The following is a 13,494-nucleotide window of genomic DNA, read 5'->3' as shown; positions in this document are numbered from 1 at the left end:
AAAATACTTTACCTTCAAGTGTAAAGTGTAATACTTTACACTTTAGTATTATGTATAAAGTATTTAGTATTATACTTATGTATAAAATATTAAGTAGTACTTTAGTACTAAAAAAGTATGACAAGTATAATACTTTACACTTTTATAGTAAAAGTACTTTTTACTATAAAGCAAAAATACTTCATACATTTATAAATGTATACTTTATACATTTTCATGCATATAAACATAATATTAAACATTTCACTGCATGACTGGTTGTCTAGCAATGGCTCACGGGTCAGGACATTGGGGACAGAGGAGTAGCTGTGGGGTCACTCATGGCCCAAACTGTGAGACGCATCAGGGACACAGATGGGAATGAGGGAGCTCTAAGTTTTCTCTCAATTAGGACACTGAGGCACCTCTGGACCCATCTTCTCAGCCCAGTGGGGAGCCACGCCTCTGACTGAGCCAGCAGGCTTGGCTCATTTCCTGCTCATCTAAATACTCAGTGGGCCTGAAGTAACCAAGGCTGCTCTTGGAGCTTTGGATTCCACCATGTGGGCAGTCTTTCTGGTCACCGGTCCCTAAAAGAGCCCTAATGTCTAGGTGTTGCTGCCTTAACGAGAAACTCATGATTTCACTCAAAGTCCAGCCGTCGTGCATCCTGAGGCCTCAGCGTCCCCTCAGGCATCCTCCAAGGAGCCCATAATGGTTCTCCAGGCATCTTGCAGGTACCCGACAGTGATAATGACTGTGAACTGAACAATCAACTGAAAAATAATCAACTGAATTATTTTTTTATCCTCACCTGAAGACATGCTTACTGATTTCACAGAGAAGGGAGGGAGAGAAACATCAATATGAGCATGAAGCTTCAATTGGCCGTCTCTCGCACACACCCTGAGCAGGGCCCGAACCCACGCCCCAGGCATGTGCCCTAACTGGGAACTGAACCTGTGACCTTTCAGTCCACAGGACAACAGTCCAACTGAGCAGTACCAACCAGAGCTGAATTGAACTTTTTATTAGTTGACTTCCCTCCCTTGGGGAAATGACTCTAATTCATGACAAGCTTCTTAAAGACGGGCCAAAGGAAGCACGTGAACAGCAGAACTGCGTCCAGGAGAGCTTTTATTTGTACGGAACAGTTTTAAAAATACAGAATAAAATAGCTTTATCTCTACTATTATTCACAACATCTGGTCCAAATATTACATATTTTTAAAATACTTAAACGTTTAATGAAGCCATGTTAGAAAAACAATATGAAAATTCTTTTTAAAAACTCCGTAAAAGAATTACACATCTCAAAAAACAATCCCACCCTAAATACCCTCAGTATGCAAAATAAAAAAACAAACAAAATCCCAAAAAGGTACATAGCCAAAGTCGGTCACAAAAACTCAAAGAAAATATAGGCACCCCCACTGTTTTAAGAACAGTCAGAAATTTATTAACATGTCAAACAAAGGCTGTTATGAACGAACGAAACAGCGTTAACTTGAACTGTCAGTGAGACGGCTACGCCGGCAAGCGGCTCCTGAATGGCAGGAAACACGCAGCAAGTCTAAGGACGCTGGAAGCTACTTGTGTAGAACGACGACGAGGCCTAGTCAAGAACCTAGAAGGACAGGAATGTGTGCGAGACTGCTGCTAAGGGACCCCCCAGCAGGGACACGCTTTCGGGGTCCGTGGGCGGAAACTGAACACTGGCAAAAAGGGTGGTCTTCTTGCACTGCTTGGGTTGTGACTTTAGGTGGGGTAGAGGCAGGGGAGCCTTACTGTTCTCCCTGTCCAAGCCATAAGGGGACAGAGCACAACACATGCAGCGTGTGAGAACCCAAACCCTCTCCAAAGCCAAGGGGCAGTTTCCTGGAGAACGGGGCTCTGCCAGCGCTCAGGCACGTTCGTTCGCACAACCAGCACTGTCCGGGGGTGTGGCTGAGCGGGCCAGTGACAGCGGCGCCACGCCTGGTCCCGCGTTTGTGGCCGAGTGCACACACCCAAGCGCAGAGGTCTGCAGGGTGCTGCCTCTGCTCAGGCCAGACAAGTTCCGGAATGAGGTTCCCGCCCCAGCTCCTTATTCGCCTTCTCTCTAGCCTGGCCACTCTTGTGGCGTCAACGTTAAGGAAGATTATACTTCAAATCTAGGTTGCTAGTACCAGTATTTCAGCAGGGACATGATTAAAGTCGTAACAACTTAGCTCATTGTCATAAAATATATGCATGGGTAAATAAAGTATACACACGTACTAGAGATTCATCAATGGAGAAATTCTATCATCACATGACATTGTCATGAAAATTATATCATTCCCTCCCCGGAAAACTGTGACTATTATCCTGGGTAGAAATGTTATTTTACTATATGGAAATACTGCAATATTCATGCATAAACCAAGTTGTCATGAAAGTTAGTAATCTACAGCATAAAGCAAATCCCGTGTGTGCATTTGTTGCCATGAAAATGGGAAACCATCAGGACCCAATGATGCTTTACTCTAGCTGACCCGGTTAAGCCACTTCTCTTGTTCTGATCAATCACAAGAAACTCACTACGAGGTACATTTGATGCCTTCTAAGGGTACTCAGATTCAGTACCAATGAATGTAAGTTTGATTCCCTAATGAGAATGAGAAAGAAAATTGCTTACAGAGACTGGAGCTACTTCCCATTATTCTATGAACCATGTTTGGTATTTTATCCAAACCAGTGGTGGGGTCTCCGTGACCCACTCCACCAGGACATGGAAGCATCTGCTGTTCTTATAAATACTTTCTGCTTACTCATCATATCAGGATGGCTCATGTGAATGCGCTGATGTGGGTAGGTGGTCACTGAGGAAACTGGAGACTAAATGCCCTGCCCAAGGACATTTACATATAAAATATCGTAAAACATTCCATTGGCCCAACAAAGCAAGCAGGTGTGCAGCCCCAGCAGGGCCAGCCAACAGCGTAAGCAGGAGGTTCACAAGGACAAACCGTGCAAGGCCATGCTGGGCCTCCCAAACCTCCGCTGCAGTTCATGTGCTTAAACCCAAGGAGCAGATAAATACCTTTTCTTTCAATTAGGCTCAGTCTGTTGCCTATTTGCTAGCAGAAGGACCGCTTCCTAAAATGTGAAATGGTTGGCGTGGCTGCACGTGCAAGATTAGTTAACCTGCAGCTGCGATCAAGTGAGTGAATTTCACAGGCTGTGCAGAAAGTACCAGACTCAATGGGGCCTCCAGTGAGGCCGACCTCCTTCCTTCCTCCCTTGGACAGAGACTCTCAATTGGCCCCCATGGAACACGAAGGGCAAAAACCCTTTGCAACAGGCCCTCCCTCCATACACGAATGCTTGCAGACATGCTCTGGACCAGCAGATTTGAAACCTCCCAGTAACACCTGACCCAAGGAGGGGTTTCGGAAGGAAGTGGGTTTCTGGACACTTGAAGCACATACCCCGAGTGTTACCCACTGGTCAGGAGATAAGCAGTCATGTTAAGTTGAAAGGAACTTAACTTGTTTCTGAATTATTGATGGTTCAGATGCTTTTATTTGGGTGTTTGGGTCCTTCTGCTCACCTACAGAGCTGGAATACTGTAAACCTTTGGGATGTGTAATAGTTTTCCCCATTTTTTCAAAGCTGAGAAATTATAGATGCTGAGCAAAAATACAAATAGAAGGAACTAAGAGCAACTCAGAGGGCTGTCAGCCTCGAGGGCTTACCAGGTTAAAAGGATGAAACTCGTTAACCAACCTGTGCGCTTCAAAAGAAACTAGCATCAAATACACTTCGAGACAAGGTAACATACAAAACTAATACAATCTAAATTCTTTACTTAACCTGCAATAAGCTCTTGGCAAAACAATGAAGTGTTCTTGCCGGAACAAGCCTTGAAGCCCCAAACTTCACAGGAGTCGAGGAGCTGTGGTGACACAACACGGCCACAGACATCCCAGTTCGGGGGAGCGGAGGCGGCCTAGGGGCGGGAACACGCCCCCTGGCACAGGCCCTGGAGAACCAGAACGGGTCCTGCTGTTGGAGACAGCGGCGCCCTCTGCCATCCAAGGCTCAACCAGGTCAACGACCACTTAGAAAGCATGACCACATGCAGCAAGGTCACTACCTTATGCCTCAGGCTTTTCCTTTGGCTGAAAAATTTTCAAACCAAATTCAACACTAGTCTTTTTACTTTTCTCCTAGAAAGAATTTAGTGTTATTTAATCAGAACTCAACAGTGGGGACCTGCTGGCTGCCTTCCTCACCACTACCTTCTGCAATAACTTGAACAAGAACTGCAGTGTTTGGCCAGGGGATCTAACCTTCCCCTCGTGCAAAACCAGGCCCCGGGGGCATGCAACACGGCAACCACAGACAGTCTCTCCCGAAGCCGTAACTGCCAGAAATGACCAGCAACAGAACTGCAGTGGTGCATTTGCCAGCGCGCCAGACCGCTCAACAGGCAGCTGTTCGTTGCCTGCTCCGGCTTCCCTTCTCCACAAAACGAATTCACATGTAATGTAACCCGCGGTTTCTGGGCTCTGGTCCAGTAGTCAGTTTTGATAAATAGATTAAGCATTACAGTATTTACACTTTCATGGTATCAAGCAATACAAAACACAACCACAACAATGGTTACTGGCCTTCAAAAGCCATGACAACAAGCTTCCCTGATGGTGTCCACAGCTTTACAAATGCTGGTTCTTTCTCTAATGGGAAGGAGCAGGGGGACACAAGTAAGAAGGATGCAAGGTAAGAGGGTCACGTGGAAAAACACTGATTTCAAAAATCCGCTATAGTCAGTAACATCAAATAGGAATAAAAGCTTGTATTTATAGACACAGGTGACAAAAACTGACAGCCACATGACAGGAGAGCCAAGACTCCCATAAACACCTGCGTGGTGCCCCTGCGTGGCACTCTATTCCTGTCACACCACAGGAGTGAGAAATGCCAGGCAGAGTGTCTCAGCCACTAGTGAAGAGAGGCCAGTGTGAAATGCGCTGGCCCGGCCTGGGCCAGGGTGGCACCGAGATGGGGCAGCTGAGAACCAGATACTGACTTCTAGGTACTTCCCCCGCCACCTCCTGCTCCCCAGATGAATTCCCACGCTGACACTGCGTGTGCAGACCTTGCCCCTGCACAGATCGGGGCACAGGGTGGCTGTGTCACTGTCTGCAGTCAGGGCAACAGCCTCCTCCCACGAGAGAATCAGGCAACACAGAATCACATTTGACCAGTTGTGACGATGCGAGGACACTGGTGCCCCTTGACCACAGGAGGCCTCTGCGGTTCAGGCTGAGGTCAAATTAAAAAAAAAAATTTTTTTTAACTTAAAATATACCAAGCAAGTCCAGGTGCTTCCAGGACAGAAAGCACCCAGACCCTGGAGGCTTGTAAGAAAGCTAGCGTGGGCTGGGGAAGGGGGACTGAAAACAAAGAATCACTGTGGATTTCAAACATCTACTCCCACAGGAGGGCAGGAACTTCAAGTTCAGTCACCACAGCCAGCAGTGGACACTCTCAAGGGCAAGGGGTCAGGTCTTAAATAAGGAGATAGGTGAGACACCGTATTAGACACAATCACCAACTACAACAAAAAAAGCTATTTGCAATCTTAGCACTGGGGTGCAGAATGTAAATGCAGATATACAAACATATATGTTACTGCTTGTTACTCAGCAAGGAACTCCAGACTCATGCCTCACTGCGGCCGGGCCACAGGGCAAGCTACAGCTATACTGTGGCCTGCGAGTCCTCGTCTGAACTGCGGCTGTTTGCGCTCTTCCGGAAGCCTTTCCACGTGTAGCCCACAAAGGTTGGGCTGATGGGTAAGTAGCTGAAGCATCTGTACTTTTTAATAATGTTCATGCCAAATGGCAAATCGTAGGATTCCATGCCATCGAGCGACTTGCTCCCTTTGCCCACGCCCTTCTTCCACTTTCGGATTCCTCTCTCCTCCAGAGTACCTATGGATGGAAGACACACACGTCGGAACAAAAGAACGGAATGATCAGTTTAACGGTTCTACCCCGAACTGAGAGTCCAAGATGCTGTGCACAGGTGGAGCCCTCGGGGACGACAGCACAGCACACCTGGTGGCACTCAGCTCTCCAGGTGCCCGGGCCAGAAATCTGAGAATCGCTAACCCGCCCTCATTCCTTCTGCTCCAGATTCACATGACACTGCGATGCCGCTGCCTCCTGCTGGTCCTTCCAGGTGATGCGCGTTCTCCATTCTTACCGTGGAGTCCGGCCCAGGCCACGCCACTGCTTCGCAGGGTCGTCGTATCAGTTTCTCACCTGGCTGTCAGGTCTTCCACCTCGCCACCCGCTGCCCGAATTTGTTCTCAAACACTGCACCAACAATGGCCACAGCACAAACCCTTCTCTCCAAAGTGCAAATCTGATCTTGCAAAATGGGGCCCAGAGTACTTGTAATACCACATACGGCACGGCCATCGATTGGTCGTGGCAATCCCCGTCCAGACACACCAATTCCATACTGCCTTCTCTGTTTCAGTGAGTGTGTGTGCGCGCGTGTGTATGTGTGAGTGCACTGCACTCGTCACGTGTTCCCCACTTGCTGTGCTCCTGTGAGGATGAGCCGCCACCGGTGTAACACTCTGAGCTACTCTGCACCTGGACAGACAGGTCAGGGAGAAAGATCTCTCAGCAGCTCCTGGACTTTCTTTACAAGTCTTCCTAGTGCAGACAGCAGCACTGGCACCCAATCTGAGCTACAACAGGACTTAATAATACACTTCTGTGCCTGAGCCTGGGTGATGAGCGTTAGTCTGCAGTGCAATATTTAAGATCATCATTATCTCCTTACATGTAAGGTATGAACCCTCCTTACACGTAAGGTATGACCCCCTTACATGTAAGGTATCAGCTTTGCCACTGATATTTCAGTAACAAAGCTGACTTTAACTTCTTTTGCCTCTCCTTTCTTTGGTTGACTTAGGAGGAAAAGAGGATATTAGTTATTGACTCCTATAAATCTAACATCTTCCACCTAGTCATGTTATGTGATTCCTTTTGCCACATGTGTTCATCCTCAGTTTCCCCAGCAACCTCTTGACTGAGAGGAGAAAACCTCAATAAAACCTTTAAGCACAAGAATAAGCATCACCCTTCCTTGTGGCAGATGAATCTACCGGTGGATCTGCAGTATGTGACAATGGTACACAGCAGCCTCCTGTAGGAAGCCAGGAAGGCAACAAGGCAAAGCCCACAACGCATCCTACTCTGTCACCCGACACTGGGCACGACCCAGCTGAGAAACAAGAGTTGTGGGTGTCGGAGAAATGCTGCCTGCCTCCCTCGGTCGCTCACTGATCCTGGCCTCAGCCTGTGCCCACCACACTCACTGACACTTGGTTGTACTTGGCTGACAGCTGCCTTAGGAAGGACTCATTTAAAAGGCTGGCTCCCGAAGCAGAGAAGTGCCAGAGGCTATTACTAGTTGGCTCAGAAAGGGTGTGAAAGTCGATGAGACCGAACTGCAGGGCGCTGGGCAAGGCCTGGGAAGGAGAGCAGGCAGGCTGGCGTGTGCCCAAGGCCTCCCACTGCCACTGCACCACACACCGGGGATTTGTCTGCTTTTTCTGAAAAGTAACTCAGCAAAGAAAAAAACAACCCAGTAAGTTTATCGGCAAAAAACCTGATGCATAAAAGAAGGCTGGAAGTGCTATCTTAACCATTTCAGAAAAGACCGTTTTAACCAGTCATGGCTTTGAACTGACTCACTCTTCTTGCTTCCTATATTTATTGGGCAAAAAAGTAACTCACATAAGCAGTAAGTAGGTGTGACATAGAACACATACCTGGGATGGTGTTATCCAAAATAAAAGCCACACATCCTCCTACAAACATCGCCGTGGTGAGAAGGACGTTCAGCACTTGATCAATTCCTGTTATCCCTAAAAACAAAACAGAGAGATAGGGTCACTGCCAGCCAGGCCTGGCCTGGCCTTGGAAAGGAGCCCTGGGGTGAGCACTCATCGCCAGTCAGGGCAGTGCACACGAGTGTACATTCCTGTGGTGAATGTGAAGTAATAGTTTAAACTACAACGAAGACACAGTAATCAAAGAAAATTTGCTAACACTGGTGCCTAGACCATCAGTCTGACAGAGTGAAGTCACCTATAATAAAACACGCAGCCACTGGCGGTTGTTGTTTGCAGATAAAAAATAATATGAAAAATGACTGCATAAGGCAGAAAAAACTACTAAGTGACTAAGAAGACAACAAAAATATTTGTGGTATCTGTAAACAAGTTTTCAGAATCCTAAGTTACTAATCTGTGCTTAGCTTTAATTACAAACAATTGAATTTATAAAAATGTCTTTGTACGTATATGATTTACTCAAACCAATGCAGTTCATCCTCATTATTGGCAAATTCACCTGTACACTAAAATTTATTTGTAAGCCCCAAAGTGAATATTCATGGGGCTCTAAGTCACTCAGGGACAGACCCGGCACAGTGAGAACTGAGTCACCCAACACACATGTTCAAACAAGGTCCAACCGGCTGAGGTCAGACAAGATGGCACTCCGCCTTCTCATTGCAGGTCAGACTATACTCCTGTCAGCAGTCTATCGGTACCGCCTTTTTTGCATTTTTGTGTTTTGTTGGTGATTTCGCTGATTAAAATGGCCCCCAGTGTGGAGCTGAAGGGCCGTCTAGTGTTCCTAACTGCAGAAAGTCCATGATGTGCCTCACAGGGAAAATACGTGTTAGATGAGCTTCATTCACACATCGTTACGGTGCTGGTAGCCGTCCTCCCCCAGGAGCAACAGGTCAGGAACATTACCACGAATGAGAACTGATTGTACTGAATGTGTAAAGTGAATCTAAAAAATCTTTTAAAAAAATGTATTTATCTTTAGAGAGAGGGGAAGGGAAGGAGAGGGAAAGAAACATCAATGTGTTGGTTGCCTCTTGTGCGCCCCCTACTGGGGAATGTGGCCTGCAACCCAGGTGTGTGCTCTGACTGGGAATTGAACCAGCCACCCTTTGGTTCACAGGCCTGAGCTCAATCCACTGAGCTACAGCAGCCAGGACTTAAAAAAAAAAGAAAGAAAAATTGATTGTACTGTACATCAATTTTAATAATAGTCAAAAAGGTACAAAACAATCTGTATGTCCATCAATGAATAAATGGATAAACAGATTTAATATATACATACAATAGGACGTTACTTAGCTGTAACATTTTATTACAGGAATTTCATTTCATTCTATTAAAGGAATGAAATACTTATGCTATGTCATGCGTGAATCTTGTAAACATTATGCTAAGTGCAAGAAGCCAGACACTAAAAGACACACATTACAGGGATTCCATTTATATGAAATATACAGAAAAGTTCAGTTCGTAAAAACAGAGAGCAGACTGGTGGTTGCCAGGGACTGGGAGAAAGGAATGATGGGGAATAACTTCTTAATGGTTATGGAATTTTATTTTTGGGTAATAAGATTGTTTTAAAAACTAGATATGAGGTACTGGTTATAACATTGTAAATGTCCTAAAATGCCACTGAATTTTAAAATGGTTAATTTTATGTTATGTAAATTTCACTTCAAAAAAAAAAAAAAGGTCCCCAATTCTATGTAAAATGTCAGCAGCAATAGCTATTTCTTAAGATGGTTCCCCTTTCTTCATTCTTCATGACATTGGGGAATTAAAGAGGGAGTCTGAAAGGTTAACCTTGAATTCGAAGTAGCTATAATCCCTGTAGGAAAACAAGTATTTTAAAGTCTATAGAGTTTCAAGAAATCACATGCTTTAATACAGCCTTAGTCTGAGAAGTCAAAAGGTCTCCTGCACAAGCATTCTCCCACAGGAGAAGGTGCACTGGGAGGAGAGAGGCAGAGAGACCCGAACATGCCCACTAGACACGCGCGCACACACACACACACACACACACACACACACACACACACACACACACACACACCAGTTCACCTGAGAGTGCAAAGGACTCCAGACAAGCAGCAGCTAAGTGAGATTCAAATAAAATACACAGATGAACATTCGCCAAGACAATTCCTGAAGTTCCAACCCCCCCCGACTGATGACGAGCTGTCTGGAAACTGGTGGCTGTGGTTCTAACTACCTGCCAGGGTCCAGGGCCCGTGCTCCTTACCTGTGACAAGAGGGTTCTGTCGGAGGTAACTTGGAAGAACCAGCCCAAAGAAGATCGAAAATCCAAGCACGAAAAGGTTCCGGGAAGAATTTAAATCAATGAACTGCAGGTTAGAGAGTCCAACAGCTGTGATCATTCCTGGGGAGAAAACACCAGACGGCAAGTTGCAATAACTCACGTGGATGAGTTCACAGATGACAGGTGACTCGCAGCTGTCGAAGGCAGACTCCCTGCAGTGTCCTTTCTCCCATCATAAACCGGTCAGAAGACCAGTGCAGTGACAGGACGAGGGCACAAGCGGCAGGAGGGTGTCGGATGGGACCACCCAGGTTGCTGGGCTTGTTTGGGGGCATAAGCGTCACACTGCTGCAAGGTTTTCTCCAGACCAGGCAAAAAACTAAGGATATTGGTTCCTCCTTGAAACTTCTATACAAACATTTCTATCAAATTGGGAAACCCACCCAAATATCCGGTCCCCGACTATGACAACTAAATGGCACACAGACAGAATAGAGTCCCGCAGTAAAAATGGTCTATTTTAAACAGCCATATTCAGAAGGAAAGACAGGTTGAGTTAAATCACCAATTAAAAACCAATTTGAAAGATTACATGTCATCTTTTTTTTTTCCCTAGACCAAATATTTTACCTTTGGTTGTACCTTCAACAGAAATTCAACTGAGAGTAACATAGGGTTTTATGTTCTGAAGGCCTATCCTTTTGTGTGTTTATTTTTTAGAGTAGCTTTTGTAAAGTTTATAAGCACGTGTATGCAATTCTGAGCAATGTTTAGCCAAAGGCCCCCTGCCCCTCTTCTCTCTGTGAAACAGATTCAGCCCTGCTGAGTCCAAACATCTTGTGGGTCTGAATTTCCTGCTGACCCCTGACCTGCTAACGGGAGAGGCCTTCGACCCTACATCCGCCCCCAAACCCTCCAAAAATCCTGGCTGCAGAAGAGTGCAGGCACTCTCAACAGTCAGCTGCCCTGGCCTCTGCTCCCTGGTGACCGTACGAGAGGGCACTGGTCAGGGGTGCTGGTCCCTGGCCCACCCCGGGCGGCCGGGTCCCCTGACTCTAGAGGTCCCGGGCCCTGCTGCAAACGCCCTGACCTGGCATGTGTCTGGCGCCGAGAAAGGGGGCATCAGACTCCTTTTGTATTTTAAAATAGAAATTGTTACCGCTAATCTTACTGAAGAGATTTAGCAAAAAAACATAATCCCTATGAAAAATTAGCAAATGGGAAGAAATAAAATGAGCCTGAGGAAAGAATGGAACTTTACCGAAGAGAGTACAGAAGAGAGCACCAAGCACAGGATCCGGGAGGGAGGCGAAGAGGGCACTGAACTTCCCGATCGTGCCCAGGGCGAGCATGAGGGCGGCCCCGTACTGTATCACCCGACGGCTGCCGACCTGCAGGACGGACACATCAGAGGCAGGGGTTCAGTTCAACACACATTCTCCAGGCCCTTCAGGGCAAATGGGACAAAACCCTCACTCAAAATTTATATTACTTTTAAATTTTTTAGTTAAAAGGAATCAGTCGCATTTCATGATGAGGACTGATCTCAGTGCACAATTACTATAGATTATTATAAAGCACCCAGAGTAAAAAGACTCCCATCACCTTTCCTCATTCCCATCGGTCCCCTTCTCCTCCCCTCGACTCGGAGGAAAGGGACCCGGTCTGCTTCTCTGGGCCCTGGGTGCAGTCACCTCAGTGTGGACCTGCTCCTGCACTCAGGTCCTAGGTTTCTAACACCTGCGGGCACTGGCTGGGATGACCTTCGAGTGTCTCATATGCAAGATGCAAAAGCTACCTTTTGCGTGTGCTTCTCTTCTCTATTTCTAACATTACCCTTCACTCACCAAGTTAACCCACCCAATGCACTTTAGCCTTAATAATCCCATCTTCCTTGTACCCCAAATCAGACAAAACCCCCAAATGTTTCTGGAGCATCCTTCTCCTCACAGTGTCTTTCTCATTAGAGGTGGCACAGCCTAGAGGACAAGGTGCAGAATGCTTCAGCCCCACTGCCTGGCTGGCATCCCCATGCCACCTCTGCTGACGTGACCCGGCAAGCTTCTTAACCTCTGGGCTGCAGGATCCCCATCCTTACAATTCTGAACCTTGCAGTTTTATTTAAGAATTAAATATGAAGACGTATAAAATAGTTTGTACAGCACCCGGCATGCATCAGGCTATTTGATAGCCTCCCACCTGGGCCTGCTGCCTCTGGCCTTTCCTTGGTCCATCTACCCTGTGGTAGAAGGACCTTTCTAATACACTGATTTGGGAGGTCAGTTCCTTACACAAGTTCCCTGCTGCTTGTGAACTGAAACGCACTTCTCAGGCTCTTCCCACGGGAGTGAAGCCCACCAGTGAGCTCCCTGCCCTGCCCCAGCCATGCTGGGGGCTTACTGCCTGTCCCTCAGGGTACCAGGCAGGCCCAGGCCTGTCTGAAACACCCTTTTGCATCTCCCCCTTCTGGCTGGTTCCCAGACACATCCTTCGAAACACTACCCATGGCCTGTGAACCAAAGGGTTGCCAGTTCAATTCCCAGTCAGGGCATATGCCTGGATTGTGGGCCAGGTGCCCAGTAGGGGGGTGCGTGAAAGGCAACCATGCACTGATGTTTCTCTCCCTCTCCCTCTTCCTCCCCTCCCTTCCCCTGGTTAAAAATAAAATAAAATCTTAAAAAAACAACCCTATCCAAATGCGACCTCCCCTGCAAAGCCTTCCTTGATTCTAAGGTTACACCCCCCAACCCCCAACGCCTCTGCTCCTGCTTTGGCAGCACCACTCATCACTTCCACATCGTCTCAACTGTATCTGTTAAACCCGATCCCTGCCTTCTAGAAGTTCCCACCCAGCCCACAGCACCCAGGTAGTGGGAGGTGGAACTGGCACTGGGTTGAAGACTCTTGCATCCCGGGTACCACTCTGTGCTGTCTTTCCCAGGAAAACATCCAGAGGACATAGAAGAGGTTCCAGAATGTCTGGGAGAGTGTCCACAGGGCTTTAAGTATGACTTACAGTAAGGAGAGGATGACTACTTACACTTAAGTTAATTAAAGTGAAATGAAATGTAAGACCCAGTCCCTCAGTGGCACTTGTCACATTACAAGTGCTCCACAGGCAACTGAGGCTGGTGGCCCCCACGTGGGGCCACCCAAGTGCCACCACTGCACCAGAGTTCTGCGGGATGGGGCTGTCTGGAGTGTCCCTCCAGCAGCTTCTCTGGGAACCGGAGGATCAGCTGATTAGGAACCTCGCTGTGCAGACGGCTGTGCAGCCAGGACCCGTCCCCTCAGACTGGCACCCAGGCTCCACTGTCCCCACCCATGGCTCTTCCCACACAGCACC

The 13,494-nt window shown here is 47.2% G+C and overlaps 1 protein-coding gene across 3 annotated transcripts in view; it reads right to left on the bottom strand.

Annotated features, from left to right (window-relative positions):
- Positions 1-1,081: 1,081 nt before the first annotated feature.
- Positions 1,082-13,494, bottom strand: part of SLC23A2 (solute carrier family 23 member 2) — a 130,827-nt gene continuing 118,414 nt past the window's right edge. For all 3 annotated transcript variants that reach the window (XM_053671310.1, XM_037147747.2, XM_037147746.2), the window contains exons 13-16: positions 11,410-11,539; positions 10,131-10,268; positions 7,802-7,897; positions 1,082-5,942 (exon numbers count right to left, since the gene is read on the bottom strand). In XM_053671310.1, coding sequence (XP_053527285.1) covers positions 5,710-5,942; positions 7,802-7,897; positions 10,131-10,268; positions 11,410-11,539 — 597 coding nt within the window. In that variant the 3' untranslated portion in view covers positions 1,082-5,709. The remainder of the gene's footprint in view (positions 5,943-7,801; positions 7,898-10,130; positions 10,269-11,409; positions 11,540-13,494) is intronic.

The sequence above is a fragment of the Artibeus jamaicensis genome, unplaced genomic scaffold, assembly GCF_021234435.1.
Source record: "Artibeus jamaicensis isolate MK-2021 breed Jamaican fruit bat unplaced genomic scaffold, CSHL_Jam_final contig_685, whole genome shotgun sequence".
Taxonomy (NCBI): domain Eukaryota; kingdom Metazoa; phylum Chordata; class Mammalia; order Chiroptera; family Phyllostomidae; genus Artibeus; species Artibeus jamaicensis.
Note: the sequence above shows the minus strand (reverse complement) of the source record. Positions and strands in the feature narration are given on the sequence as shown.